Source organism: Narcine bancroftii, chromosome 6, assembly GCF_036971445.1.
Source record: "Narcine bancroftii isolate sNarBan1 chromosome 6, sNarBan1.hap1, whole genome shotgun sequence".
NCBI classification, from domain to species: Eukaryota; Metazoa; Chordata; class Chondrichthyes; order Torpediniformes; family Narcinidae; genus Narcine; species Narcine bancroftii.
The window spans coordinates 164,827,637-164,843,695 of record NC_091474.1 but is presented as its reverse complement, the minus strand read 5'-3'; the positions used below and the strand labels follow the sequence as shown (position 1 = coordinate 164,843,695).

At 38.5% G+C, this 16,059-nt stretch overlaps 1 protein-coding gene and 1 long non-coding RNA gene across 2 annotated transcripts in view; one reads left to right on the top strand and one right to left on the bottom strand.

The window, feature by feature from the left end:
- The window catches only part of LOC138736688 (uncharacterized), a 44,825-nt gene extending 36,213 nt beyond the window's left edge, over positions 1-8,612 (top strand). The window contains exons 2-3 of the long non-coding RNA XR_011340506.1: positions 4,981-5,054; positions 8,528-8,612. This is a non-coding gene — a long non-coding RNA (uncharacterized lncRNA). The remainder of the gene's footprint in view (positions 1-4,980; positions 5,055-8,527) is intronic.
- Positions 1-16,059, bottom strand: part of gtf3c2 (general transcription factor IIIC, polypeptide 2, beta) — a 107,007-nt gene that overhangs the window by 49,464 nt on the left and 41,484 nt on the right. The window contains exons 8-9 of the mRNA XM_069886577.1: positions 14,999-15,110; positions 10,135-10,252 (exon numbers count right to left, since the gene is read on the bottom strand). Of these exons, the coding sequence (XP_069742678.1) occupies positions 10,135-10,252; positions 14,999-15,110 (230 nt within the window). The remainder of the gene's footprint in view (positions 1-10,134; positions 10,253-14,998; positions 15,111-16,059) is intronic.

Sequence of the window (16,059 nt, the reverse complement as noted above, 5' to 3'; positions counted from 1 at the left end):
CACCTCCATGTTTCCTAATGATCCTCTCCTGTCCGTATTAGAGGATGATATGTGGGCTGCCTTCAGGAGAATGAATCAGAGGAAAGCATCCAGACTGGATGGAGTACCCATCCTGTGCTGACCAACTTACCAACATATTCACGGATATCTTCAACATATCATTCTGTCAGGGCGTGGTATCCACCTGTTTCAAACAGTCATACCAGTGCCCAAGAGCATAGTAACCTGACTAAATGACAATCAACCAGTGACACTCTCATCAACAGTGAAAAAGTGTTACAAAAGGCTGGTGTTGAAGCATATCAGCTCTTGTCTGAGTAGCAACATGGATCCATTCCAATTTGCCTATCATAGGAATAGGTCTACAGATGATGCCATCTCACTGGCTCTACACAAAGCCCTGGAAAACCAGGACAGTAAAGACACATACATCAGAATGCTCTTTATTGACTAGTTTGGCATTTAACACCATCATCCCCATCAAAACTGATCAGCAAACTCAACACCCCACTGTGTATTTGGATCATGAATTTCCTCACCTCCAGACCATAATCAGTAAAAACATATCCTCAACAATCTGTACTAGAGCACCACGGGGCAGTGTTCTTAGCCCCCTGCTCCACACCTATGACTAAGGCTCGATACCAATACCATAATAGTGGGTTGTATAAAGAAAGGAAAATGAGTCTGCGTATAGAAGGGAGAATGAAAACGTGGCTGAATGATGCACCAACAATAACCTCACACTCAATCGTCACCAAAACCAAGGAGCTGATTGTTGTCTTCAGGAAGGAAAAACCAGAGGTGTATGATCCAGTGATCATTGTGGGATCAGAGGTTGAGAGGGTGAGCAAATTTAAATTTTTTGGAAGTCACTATCTTTCCTGGAGCCAACATACCAATGGCAACAAAAGAAAGTTTGTCAGCACCTCTACTTCCTCAGGAGTTTGCAGACGTTTGGTATGACATCAGAAACCCTGGCAAATTTCTATAGATGAGTGGAGGAAAGTGAGATTATTGGCGGTATCATGGTTCAGTATGGAGACACCTATACGCCTAAGCGTAAAGCCCTGCAAAAGTCCAGGACATCACAGGCAAAAGGTGAAAACACCTTTTCATCATCAAGAAAATGTGCAGGGAAAACTGCTGTTGGAGAGCAGCAGCAATCATCAAGGATCCACACCAGTCAACATATGCTCCATCTTACTGCTACCTTCAGAAGAGAGGTACAGGTGCCATCAGTTCAGGAACTGCTGCTATCCCTCCACCATCAGATTCCTCAACAACAAATTCAATCAGAGACATTTAAAGACTTTTACTTTTGCACTTTATTTTTTTCTCCTCTGTATTGCACGATTGTTTACATTTGTTTATTTGTGTACAGCTTTTTCTTTTGCACGACCAGTAAGAGGTAATTCTGCCTGGCACACAAGATAAAGAATCTCAGAGTTGTAGGTGATGGCATTGATGTATGCTGACAACAAATCTGTAATCTGAATCGAAATTGTGGGTGCAATTCTGGTCGTCCCATTACAGAAAGCAGGCGGAAATTTTGGAAAGGGGGAAGAAAAGGTTTACCAGACTGGTGAACAAATTGCGATTGTGTTCTCTGAAGCTTAGGAGACTGAGGGGAGACCTGATAAAGGTGTATAAAATCATGCGAGACATTGATAGGGAGGACAATCAAAATCTTTTCGACGGGGAAAAGCTTTACACACTAGAGGACATACATTTAAAGGTGAGGGGGAGGAAATTTAATGGAGAATTTAAGGGATCATGGGGCAAATATTTATACAGAGAGTGGAAAGTGTCTGAAGCAGACTGCTAGAAGTATTGGTAGAAACAAACACAACAGTAATATTAAGTGTCTTCTAGATCTAGATGGACACATGAATATGAAGGGGCCGGAGGGATAGCTATCAAGCACAAGCAGCAACGTTTCAGTTTGATTTGGATTAGATATGTGGGCCAAATGGCCTGTTCCTGTGTTACCATTGCTAGGCTACTGGAAGTAATTTGTAAGCCCTGAAAAATTTCAGATTTATTGCCAGAGTACATAACATGATATCACATACAACCCCAAGATTCCTTTTTCCTGTTGGTGTGGCAGAATTACCACCAATTGGTAGTGCAAAAAATAAACTGTACACAGTGTAAACAAATAACTCTAAACAGATAACAAATGAAAACAAACTGACTGTGAAATACAGGATGGACAAAAAGAAAAATCAATAAAGTGCACAAGTAAGAGACCTTAAATGAGTCTCTGATTGAGTTTATTGTTGAGGAGTCTGATGGTGGAGGGGTAGCAGCTGTTCCTGAATCTGGTGGTGCAAGTCTTGTGGCACCTATACCTCTTTCTTGATGGCAACAGCAAGAACAAGAGCATGTGTTGGGTGGAGTGGGTCTTCAATGATTGCTGCTGTCCTCCAATGGCATCAATGGTGTCATGTCCTGGGCTGTGTTCACTACCTTTTGGAGGGCTTTATGCTCAGGGGTATTGGTCAGCACATTATAGAAATTTGCCAGGGTTTCTGATGTCATACCAAACCTCAGAAACCCCTGAGGAAGCAGAGCACTAATGTGCCTTCTTCACAATGCCATTGGTGTGTTGGGTCCAGGAAAGATCTTTTGAGATAGCGACTCACAAGAACCTAAATTTGCTCACTCTCTCAACCTCTGATTGCCCAATGATCACTGGATTGCATATGCCTGGCTTTCCTTTCCTGAAGGCTCCTTAGTTTTGGTGACATTGAGTGCAAGGTTGTTGTTGGTGCACCATGCAGGTTTTCAGTCCCCATCCTTTAAACAACCCACTACTGTGGCATTGTCGGCAAATTTATAGATGGCGTTATTGTCATACAGTGCTACACAGTCAAAGGTGTAAAGTGAGTAGAGCAGTGGGGGAAGAATATAGCCCTGTGGTGCTCCAGTACTAGTGAAGATTGTGGAGAAGTTCTTACCAATCTTCACTAATTGTGGTCTGGAAGTGAGGAAATCCATGATCCAGTTACACAGTGTTGAGTTCCAGGTCTTGGAGTTTGCTGATCAGTTTTGAGGGGATGATGGTGTTAAATGCCAAAATGTAGTCCATAAAAAGCACCCTGATGAATGTACCTTTGCTGTCCAGGTGTTCCAGGACTTTGTATAGAGCCAGAAGCTATGATTGCTGATTATCTGGCTATCTGGACAGAGAAGAGTACAGGACTAAGTTAGAAAATAGAACATTGGACTTTCACACTTACATTTTGAGTTTAACAAGAATAAAACATTCTTGTTGCAATGGGCAGTAATGATCTTTAACATTCAAGCATACATCTCCACTGGGAATGTGATTAAATGAGGCAATCTTATTGCATACACAACAATCAATTTATCTAGTCCCAGTACCTCCAATCATTAAAAGGCAAATAGCCCCTCGTGTCAGATTTGTATTTTTTTTTTTATTATTAGAGTTCATCAAATAAAGCCACAAGCAAGCAAATAAATCTCAAGAGAATTTATGTTGCTCTCTAAATAATTTTGAAACCAGCTGAATTTGTAATTACAGTTGGACTGCGATTTTAAGATAAAAATGGTCTGCCAAATTGATGGTAGAAGAGTCTTAGCATTAATTAACCTTTTTGGTGACTCTCATCTTCCTTGTCACTACTCATTTTCCAAATAGCATTTCCACAGATTGTGGAGGTAAATAATGGGGAACATAAAAACTACACAATACACTAGGAAAAGATAAAATGGTCTTCATTTCTTCAAAAATGACAATAATTCCACAAGGAACTGCCAGCACTTGTCCTTAAAAATCTCAAGACATTTGTGACTCTTGTAGAGGCAGGAGGTCCCTCTTTGTTATTATTTTATCTGTGCCCAGACTTTGGCTTAGTGAAAGACCTACCTTTTTCACGGTTTAATTTCAATAGAGTACAGCAGATGGCAAAGGTAGTTATAGTTTCAAGTTTAATTTGTTAATTAAAATGTTTGGTTTTCTGTGCTCAGAATTGTTTTAATTAAAAAAAAAATAAATGTAGCTAGTTTTCTTAAAGCAATTTGTATATTGGGATTTTCAAAAGGCCTTCAATAAGGTGATGCATTAGAGGGTGCTTAATAAGATGAGAACCCATGGAATTACAAGAAAGATATTAGATTGGGTGGAACATCGGCTGATAGGCAGGAACCAAAAGGTGGGAATTAAAGGATTGTGTTCTGGCTGGTTGCCAGTTACTAGTGGTTGGTGTTGGGGCTGCTTCTTTTTTACAATATATATTGATGATTTCGATTATGGTTTTGTGGCTAAGTTTGCAGATGACACGAAGATAGGTGGTGGAGTAGGAAGTGTTGAAGAAACCAAAAGGTTGCAGAGACCTGGACAGCTTTGGAGAGTGGACAAAGAAATGGCAGATGAAATATAATGTTGAGAAATGTATCGTTTTGGAAGAGGAAATAAACAGCCAGATTATTATTTGGATGGGGAGAAAATTCAAAATTCAGAAGTGCAAAGGGACTTGGGGGTCCTCGTGCAGCATGACCTAAAGGTTAACCACCAGATTGAATCAGCAGTTAAAAAGTGAAAATGCTACATTTTAAAGAGAAATAGTGTAAAGAGTAAAGTGGTGTTGATGAGGCACTGGTGAGACCTCATTTGGAGTATTGTGTACAGTTTTGGACCCTTATCTTAGAAGGAATGTAATAATATTGGAGAGAGTGCAGAAGATTTACCAGGATGATTCCTGGAATGCAAGGGCTAACATATGAGGAACATTTAGAGACTCCTGGACTGTAAGCACCAGAAGCTCCCTATCAGGATATTTTAACATGGAGTAGTATTTTCTACAAATAAAACCATTTTCCTCTTGAAGATACTGACCCTCCCAGAAACCAGTTTTTTTTTTTTTTTTAAATTGGTCACACTCTGATATATTATAGTAGCCAATATTCATCTGCAAATCAGAAATCCTCATTTATTCATTTTTTTTCCCCCAGAGCCGTAATGACCTCACAGATTGAAAAAAAAATCACTTGACATGAAATTAGAATGATGATTGCCCTCGTTTCAGGTAACTCCCTCCCCTCTCTCTTTTCATTTCTTTACCTTCCCCTATTGACCTTTCTCTCCAACTCTCCCTCTCAAACTGCACGCCACTGTCTCCCAACCGCAAGCAGTTAGAAGAATCTCTTGTCCCGTCATCATCAAGGAGAGCAGTCTCCTAGGCAGGAATGGGACCTTGAGCTCAGTGGCATTCCCTCCCCTCGCTTCCCACCTCAGCACACTGGAGCTCCCAATGCTGACTCCCCAGTGTGCGTGTGCAGTAGGATTCGGAGTCGGGACTCAGGCGTCAGGAGCTTCAAGGAGACAGAAGCCCACAATGACTCACCAGTGAGTGCTCCACCAGCCTATAATGCTTCCTTGGAGATCAGCAGCCGCAGTGGGTATGCATCAGGGATCAGCTGTGGTCAGGAAGTCTCAGTGATTGGCAGCGGCCAGCATTTTTTTTAAGGAGAGAGTTAAACATTATTTTAATGCTTAAAAAAACCTTCCCTTGTTGTTTGTTTAAATATTAGTACAGCTACCAGGCTGTTACTAAAAAATGACCAGTTCTGAGAAAAAAAAACATTTATCTGACGTAGGCCTAGTCCTGTCCATTTCGGATAATTGGAGTTGTACTGTATATACGGTTTGCAAGGCTGCAGGTACTGACAGATCTCAAGAGTTTGTCAACGATAGATAAGCTTGTTTGACATCTGCACACTCCACTTTCCAAACAGAAAGTCAAGGGAAAAAGAAGACAAAAGCACTTGCCTTCGACAAAAACAGATGAAGTTCAGTTAATGTTTTAATGCTGCTCTTGGCTGGGTCCGTGTGTTATTGTAGAATTGATATTAAAGCGTGATTGCATCTCATGCCGCAATGATATGCAAAAAAGGAACATGACACTGCACTTAGCAATCTGACACTTCAAAAGTGTTTCCTCACTACTGCATTCTCATCAGTGCAAATTTGCACTCTAATGTGTTAGTTTAATTGGATGAAGTAATTGCTACAATATTATGCACAGGGAAAAGCTAACTTTTACATTATTAATCACCAAGATTAAATCAACAGAAGCCTTACTAGACAAGTTTAGCTGAAAGAAAACTAGTAAAACTTTTTCTAATTTTATTCTTCCATCGTAAACCATAAATTAGGTCATCAAACTATATCAGTCCTCATCATATCTATGGCCAACTAATTTTGCTTTTCATCTGTCATGGTTTCCCTAACAGAACTGGAATCCTTAGTATATATTCCTTCATTGTACTCACCACCTCAATCACTAAAAAGAGAAATCCATCTTACTGTGGCTTCTGAAAAATCTGCCCCATTTGAATTTTTTTTTTGATGAACAATTTACCATGAAACTGTCATTACTTTAAAAGTCCATATAATGCACAGGAAATTGCAAAAGGATGGTGTTGATATTTTGAAAAGTCTATAGTGAAGTTTATGAAGTAGAATAATAAATTTACTTATTCCTTTTCAATCCCAAAAATATGTCACTCAGAATTATTTGAATTCACATTTCAACTGCCATTCCCTCGCATTAAAACTTTGAAACACAGACTTCAAGAAGTTGTACTCTTGTAAAAAAAAAATAGTTTAGACAGAAAGGTAGAAAGCAATCCAATTGAAGCATTTGACTAAAGTGTGAAAACAGGAAAGAAAAATGATTAACGAAAGGTCCTATAAAAATAGGTCTAGCTGGGAACAAAGGAAGAGAACAATTTCAGGTACCAATTGAAGCCTAAAATGAATTACCATTTCAGAAATTGAAATATTCATCATGCAGTCATATCTCTGAAATAAAATAACAGCAAAGCAACTTGCATGAAATTATTTCCTCCACAATAAAAAGTCAATGTTCCTCACATAACTTAGTTTGCCAAATAGTTTTCATCAGCATGCTTACAATAAGGAGATTGTTTTCCCCTCCAAGGACAAATTCTTTAAGAAAAATTGGAGGTGGATTTTTAGTGATATATTGGAAGTCTTAAAATACTAAATGGGATTTTAAGACAACCTCATGTCATATACAGAGGCCGGCTGGGAAATGACAAACAAAACTTTGCAGTAATAAGTTTTCAATGTGAAACTAATTCAAATGAGATAAACTGAAGAAAATTAAACAAAGATATACAATTATTATGCTGCAAAGCCTATTGTCTTTAAATTGGCATATCACGATATCAAGCAAGAAAACTTTACTGATATTTGTCATTCGAAAGCATTTGTTCAGCAGTTTTTCCAGATGTTTCAAAATTTTAACCAATTACAAAAGAGGTACCACTTTGTTGCTTAAATGAGAATATTTTTGGGGGAAAAAACTCTGCTGAACATCACAAGGAGTAAGCCATTGAGTCCTTTGTTCAAGTTCACTATTCATTTAAATTATATCCTGACCTACTCATGTTTCCTTCATATATTCCAAAATCAATGTATTACAAAAATCAATTTCTGATTTTGAAATTTTAAATATGTCCAGCCTCAGAAATTTAGTGGCGAAATGGTTCCTCAGAACTCTACCTCATTGAAACAAAAGAATCTGGATTTATATTCAAGAATCACAGTAGATAGCACTACTTTCTCAAAGCTCCAACATCTTGAGTGTGATGGTGCCGAGTGGCTGGTGTTTATATGTTCTCCCTGTGACTGCATGCATTTCCCCTGGATGCTTCAATTCCCCCCTCCCCACCCAAATCACAAATGTGTGCTGTTTGTTAGGTTTAATTTTTAATTGGAGGAAACTGCTGCTCATCTAAAATTAGACACCAGACAAGCAGCCTGTCAATTCAAAAGATAGTAGATCAAAGAGACTGTTGGTGAGGGAGATTTGAGCTGTCAGCGTGCCTGTTGAAATTCCTATGAAACATGTGGATAACTGGCAACATGTAGAAATGCTTCATCTAACACTTATAATTAACTGATAAACCTGCCAACATTTATGTAGTCATAGTTTTGCTGAGATTAGTCTCAGATGTGGCAGTGCTCATGTTTAAAAATGTAAAGATAAAAACTAGTAGTGAAACATTGACTCAATCCAATGTAATGATTAATAATCTTTACCTTAAATCTTACATTAATAATAATTTCAAAAGTCAGTATTTTTCTACATTAGAAGACACATTGAACGGGCAAGGCATTCACTTACACAGAGCAGATGCAAAAAAAAAACATTAGAATAGGGTCAATTTTCTCCATTAAATGAAGGCGACTTCTAGAAAAGCTTAAATACTTAAATCAGCATTATGTTCTTTTAAATGGCACATGAAAATTACTTTGTGACTTCTCATATTTTTCTCCCATCTCCGATCAGAAATTCATTTTAATATCATCTCAAAGAAATAAAGCAAAAAAAGTAATCTGATACAGGCAGTTAATCTGTCATCAATAAGCCTTTATCTCACCCTCTTTGTTGGCAACTTTAAATCGGTTTGGTTTAGAAAGTTCTAATGACAATCATCAGCCTGAAATATTGACTCTGTTTCTCCACAGATACTGCTTGGACTACTCAATGTTGTCAAGTTTTTATTTTAGATTTTCAGCAGCCTTTTATGCTTTAAATGCTGAATAAATGAATTGTGCCCCTGAATTTTGTCCATGATTTCATTTTAGCTGGTCAATACAGTGTGCTGTAATTGGTCTCCATGTCCCTAGACTGAAGCAGGACAAGGATCAGCTAAGGCTTCCAGTCCTGAATACTTTCCTGGTGACTATTCTGATGAGACATCAGGCTCAGACAGGATTGGACTGATGCTTTCACTGGGCCAGAGAAAAAGGGGAAAAGCAGAAAGCATTGCTGCAGGGTAGGAAACAAACTATGCACTACATTGCTCAGTTGGATATTCCCAATGGCAATTGTTTAAATTCTGAATCACTTCTAAACTGGTTGAACACTTCTAATCATGCTATTTGACAAAAGAAAAGTTAAGCTAATAGCACTGACTATGGTAGGAATTTCCTTCAGAGGTGACACATACATAATGGACACAAAATACCCTTCTTTTAAGTCATATAATTTTATGATGGGTCCTTTGAAAGTTGTGTCCTTTTTTTTTTAAAAAACATCAAATTACCACCTCAGATCTTTCAACATTCCTCTTTTCCAACATTACAATTCCTTTTCAATGACATTGCGATCTCCGTGTCGGCAGTAATTATCCACACCAAAAATCTTACCCTATGGGCCATTCTCTGCCCCCTTATTCCATAGCAGCTCTCGCTGGGATCAATCTTTCATTAGCGACCAACAGTGAAGTTCTGAGATGCATGCATCTCTTTAATCCACTCTCACTCCCTCTGCAGGAAATGATAGGCCCCACACCCAACCACTTCTCCACTTGCTGGCTGGCCTTAGGTCCAGTATCTTTTTCTCTTCCCCTAGTCACAGAATCCCCATTGCTTCACTTTCTATATCTCATTCCTTCTCTGTCTCCCAAGGGCCTACCAACACTCTGAAGTGACACCTGACCTTTAAGCAAAGTTCTCTCCCAAACTTCATTATTATTCTCTTCTATTTCTTCCAAGTATTTCTTTCTCATGATGCTCCTAAACACCAATAGTAACTGGTCACCTTATCTCCCTTCAATGACTGAAAACTCATTATCCCCAGTCACAAGGGACCATAGGTTTGGAGGTTATAAGCAGCGTTCTTCATTAATAATCACACAAACCATTACAGTTTTTAATCTTAATACAGTATATAATATGAAAAAAATAGTTACAAGCTGTTTAGTCACTTTTTACCCATTTTTCTACTAGGTTACAAGTTATTTGCTGCCATCTGGTGGCATACTTTTACATTACCTGTGAAGGTGAAGAGTTCAAATATGGATGGATGTGGCAACTGGAATCTCAATTAATCTGAAACCATTTCTATTGCAGATATCAAACCAATTTTGAGCTTCATTCTCATTGTCTTTCATCTATAGTTCTCTAACCTCTTCTAAAATGCAGTGCATATACATGATCTGTAAAAAATGCAACTCTTGAAATTCCCTCAGAATTTTCCATCATTGCAGTGGTGGGAAAAAAATACATAGTTATGAACACATAAAGACTACTTCTAGTGTTAACCAGAAGCGATTTTGCTGATCACATACCTTTCAAAAGTTTGATTTTGTACATATTTAGGGACTCTGGGTGGGGCAAGCTGTAGACAACAACCTTCCCAGAGGAAAATGCAGCAGCTAAGATACCAAGTCTTGCCATCTGAGGATGCTATAAAAAGAAATTAAGACTTTATTAATGAACTTTAATTAACTTTTTACCTGTGGTAAAGATTTGGCTACTCAGTACTAAAGGTGTAGATTCAACTCCTCCTTCAAAACATAGGAACATAGGAAGTAGGAACAGGAGTAGGCCAAAAATGGCCCATCGAGCCTGCTCCGCCATTCAATAAGATCACGGCTGATCTAATTTATGACCCAACTCCACCTACCTGCCTTCTGCCCATATCCCCTAATTCCTCTATCATGTAAAAATTTATCTAACCAAATTTTAAATATACTTAATGAAGCAGCCTCAACCACTTCCCTGGATAGAGAATTCCAAACATTCATTACTCTCTGGGAAAAACTATTTTTCCTTATCTCTGTCCTAAATCTACTCCCCCGAATCTTGAGACTGTGTCCTCTCGTTTTAGTTTCCCCGGCCAGCTCAAAAAACCTTCCTACATCTATCCTATCCATACCCCTCATAATCCTCTATGTTTCTATAAGATCTCCTCTCATTCTTCTGAATTCGAGCGAATACAATCCTAGATGATTGAATCTGTCATCATAAGTCAACCCCTTCATCCCAGGGATCAACCTCGTAAACCTCCTCTGAACCGTCTCCAAAGCCAGTATATCCTTCCTCAAACATGGAGACCAGAACTAGACACAGTACTCCAGGTGCGGTCTCCCCAGTACCTTATACAGTTGCAACATTACCGCCCTACTCTTGAATTCAATTCCTCTAGCAATGAAGGCCAACGTTCCATTTGCCTTCTTAATAACCTGCTTCACCTGCAACCTAACTTTTTGCGATTCATGCACAAGCACCCCCAAGTCCCTCTGTACAACAGCATGCTGTAGTTTTTCACCCTTTAAATAATATTCAGCTTTTATTTTTCTTGCCAAAGTGGATAACCTCACACTTACTAACATTGTACACCATCTGCCAGACCTTTGCCCACTCATCCAGCTTAACTATATCCCTCTGCAGACTCTCCACATCCTCATTACAATTTGCTCTTCCACTCAATTTGGTGTCATCCACAAACTTGGCTACACCATATTTTGTCCCCTCCTCCAAGTCATCAATGTAAATGATGAACAGTTGTGGGCCTAGCACCGACCCCTGAAGCACCCCACTTACCACTCTCTGCCAACCTGAAAAACTCCCACTTATCCCGAGTCTCCGCCTCCTGTCAGATAACCAATTTTCGATCCATGCCAATATACTTTCCCGGATTCCACTTTCCTGCAACTTACTGATAAGTCTTGTGCAGCACCTTATCAAACGCTTTCTGGAAATCCAAATATACAACATCAACCTGTTCCCCTCTATCCACTGCACCCATTATATCCTCAAAGAATCCTAACAAGTTTGTCAAACAAGATCTTCTCTTTCTAAAACCATGCTGAGTCTACCTGATTGAACCCTTGCGTTCCAAAGTTTCACTACTTCATCTTTAATGACGGCTTCAAGCATTTTTCCAACTATAGACGTCAAGCTAATCGGCCGATAATTTCCAGTCTTCTGCCTACATCCCTTCTTAAAAAGTGGCGTGACATTTGCTGTCTTCCGGTCTGCCGGGACCTGCCCAGAATCCAAGGAATTTTGGTATATGACCACCAATGCATCAACTATAACTTCTGCCATTTCCTTCAGAACCCTTGGATGCATATCATCAGGACCACATGATTTGAGAGTGAAAGTAACACTGGTGCTTTTGTACTGAGGTAGTGCTACTTTGTCAAAGTGTTGTCTTTTGAATATATTATTACATTAATATAGCTGCCTTTTGGTTTAAATACACATAAAATATTTTATAGAACTATTCCTAGAGCACATGCATTCTCTTGAAATAATCCAGAATCAACATAATTGGTATAGATCAGTGGTTTTCAAACTTCTTCTTTCCACTCACATACCATTTTAAGTAATCCCTTACTCATCACAGAGCACCTATGGCATAGGGATTACTTATAGTGGAATGGACTGGAAAGAAAAGGTTTGAAGACCACTGGCATAGATTAAAAATTTAATTTATTGCTGTTTGTGGAAATTTGCTGATTACTGCCCACCCCATTACCTCAGTTAACTACACTTTTCAAAAGGAATTGTTTAGTTCTTAAAGACTGGTGAAAGTTCATTGTCATTATCATATTTATTGTGCAGCTTCTACAAATCAAGGCTCAAGCTCTCATTTATTTTTCTACCATTTTCTGGATAATCTTGACAGGGAATAAAACCTCTAATTTTCTCAAACTAAATAAAACTGGGAACAAGCAGTGGTGATTTTTTAAATGTCTTCTTAGTTAGTAATGGGCTCAATGCTGGAATGTAATACAAATAAATGCTGGAGGAACCCAAGTGGGTCAAGCAGCATTAGTGGGGGGGAGGGGGGAAGAAATGCTATTGCTTTGGGTCAAGACCCTGTTTGAGGACTGATCATGGACAGGGGAGCTAGCCAATGTGAGAAGAGAGACAGGTACCTTATAGGGGACTGGTGAATCAGGAAGGGGCGAGAGATGATGGATAGATAAGGAGGGGAAGGGGTGGAGATGCAAGACAGAGGCAGATGATTGACATAAGGAAATTAATGAAAAAGGGAGAAGAGAAATATGAGCCAGGAGGGTGAAAGTGGAAACAGTTGGTAGTGTGTGTTAAATTAGAGAAAAAGCGACCATTGCTGCAATCTGATTTGGTGATAATAAGAGCCATCAAGGAAAGAGGTGAAGGAAAGATGGAACCAGAAGGGGAAGGGGAGAAGAGGATCTGGTAGGTGAAATGTATTGGAAAGGCGGATGGAACCAATAGGCAAAATAGAAGAGCAAGAGGTGGTTTGGAAGAGGGAGAGAGCGAAACACAGGTGAAGGTAATTGAGCTTGAAGTGAAACCTCTTGGAGTGTTAAGTGTTACTCTGTGCTGTAGAGTTGAGAATCTTTCTCCCCCCACCACAGTCTAAGGTTAGTAAGAATAGTTTATGCCATCCTTCTGAGGGACACACACACACACACACACACACACACACACACACACACACACACACACACACACACACACACACACACACACACACACACACACAAAGTGTACAGACATTCTCTCCTCAAAATCCTTTTCTAATCTGTTGTGCAGATGCGATACCTCATGCTTTGAAAACAAAATTCCTTCCTTAGAATTTTGATGATACCACCCCTTGGAAGACATGAACACAAATATTGATATTATTGGTGTGCCTTCTTAAGCATTTCAGATAAAACAATTTAAGCACAATATCTGTCGACAAATTGACACAGGTTGTGCCTTCATCAGTACCACATTGCCAGCTTAGCCAAATTGTTGAAGTTCACACCAAGAGATTGCAGCATATAGGCAAACCCTGAGGTCTAAGAACTCCTTAAGATCATCCAGTGGAGGCAGATGGTGGCCTCCACAATGCAGTACAATGCCAAATTGTTCTCACTGCAGATATATTCCGAGGGGCAGTAAAATGCTTTAATATACTTATTCAAATATTATATAAATTTAGCTGTAACAATAAGTTTTTTTTGCTATGACTGTGGTAATATTGTAATCAAATGAAGGGCAGAGCTATGAAGGTCAATTGCAGAAAAGGTAATGAGTTAGGAGGAATAGTTAGAAGGATAGAAGTGGAATTAATAAAAGTTAGATGGTTTAGCCAAAATACCTTCATTTGTATTTGTGCTACATTGTTCCACCTCTTGTTGGCTAGCTGCAAAGCATTAGACCAGAGGTCAATACAGAGGATTATTACAACAGATGAGAAGGTCACTAGGATCTCCCATTTCTCAATTGAGGACACTTACTGGGAGGATTGCTTAAATAGGGTTCAAATAATTATTGACAACCCCTACCATAAAATATCTTCGGCTTACTACCATCACAGGTACATGAACATCAAAATCGGCTGCCAGGCTAGGAAACAGCTTTCTCCTGCAGGCTATGAAATTGATGAATGGAATCCTGTAACTTTGGGTCTCTTGTAAATGAAATGAGCAAATTATTAATATATATTTATTTGTTTGTTTGTCCTTATATTTATTTATAATATCTTTATGATATACATGATTATTATGATATACTCATTATGTGTGCACTGTGGTCCAGAAAAATATCATTTTGTCTGATTGCACATGTACAGTCAGATAATAATAAAGGAAGTTGTTGGGAAGAACGATCCCTCCGTATTGCAAGGATATTCAGCATTCTTTCACAAATCTGGAAGCAATCTGCAGAATTGCTTCTGAAAGGTCCAGGCAGTGAAAGTTTTGTTGGATGATGAGTATGGTCTGCACAGTGATATTTCATGTGACAGCATAACTTTCATTCTCAATAGAAATTCCTAATAAATTTAAATATATTCAACAGCCAAATGTGATTTTTTTGCAAAAGAACTGTTGTAGGATGAATGAAATGTAATAATTACAACAGTGGACATAGATATGCATGATCTTGAACTGCAAACAAGACATGTATTTAGGATTGGCTTCTCCAAGCACGTTTCTTGCTATCCGACCTTCCACCACCCCCCACCCCCCCACTGCTATTCCTCAATATTACATTAACCTTTGTTAAGTTTAGCTTAGCCTTTGAATATTTTAATATGCATATCTACGTACAACACAAAATTCTAAGTAGAACCTCAAAACCAATTTCAAAATTCAATACAACCTCTTAATAAAATTAAAAATTGTCAAAAAATGTTTACAAAAAATTGAACATGTTGATTACCTTTCTATTAGTTTCTGGCAGTTCCCAAGTCCCACTGGGACACCACTTCATATCCCAGATGCATCCATAATCTGTTGCAATACCATAAGCTAAAGCAGCATTCATTTGAGGGCTATTAAAAAAGTTACAATATACTTTATTAAGCATTGGCCCTTACACAGTTAAATAGTTCCTTCAAATAAAATTGAACAATAAAGTCTAAAAAGGAGCAGTTATGAGATGCAAAGGTGAATATTTTAGCAAGTTCATTCTGGAGAAATAAAAGTGAAGAAAATCAGATTACAACACATCATTGTTTGGTGTCTAAGAGAGTCTGGTCAAAAAGATAGGATTACTTCAAAAATGATGCACTCTTGCAACTCCCACAGGCCCTCTTGAGACTGTGCTCCGTTTGAGGCTGACGTAAAATGACACTCCAGGAGGATGTATTCTTAGAAAGCATCAGCCCAGACAATGTACCCAGCAACATCCTTTTAAAACCTCTGAACCAGCTGGCAACAGTTTTTAGATATTTTTAATCTCTCGCTGCCTCACTGAGGATTTTCAGTGTTGTAGGAAGAAATGAGAGTCACAATCTTGAATCTGCAAACATTACCAGTGACATAAAAAAATAATAATAGATCAACACTAAACCTTAAGAACGTGCAAAGGATCACAGAAAAGAATTAAACGGGATTGAATTCTTGAAGGAAACCTAGAAACTTTTACGATGTACTCCCAGATGCAGTTAAGGCAACAAGACTGTCATTCCAAGTGGATGAACAGAGTGGTCTTCTCTATCCAGAAATACACATCTTTTGCCCCTGTTTTATTAATTCAGAGATTATTTTGGTTTTTAACAAATATACTAACAACAATTTATTTAAATAGCTTTTAATTCAAAGCCACAAATAAATTTGTCCTTTCTGACATAGTCCTGCTTCCCCCTCCAAAAATAAATCTAATTTTGTCTTCAATTGTTTTTAACTTCCTGGAAAGAGACAAGAATGCGGATGAGAAAACCAGATGTCAAGGTTATTAAACTGGATACTAAATTCCACTTTCTACAAAATTTTAAAACA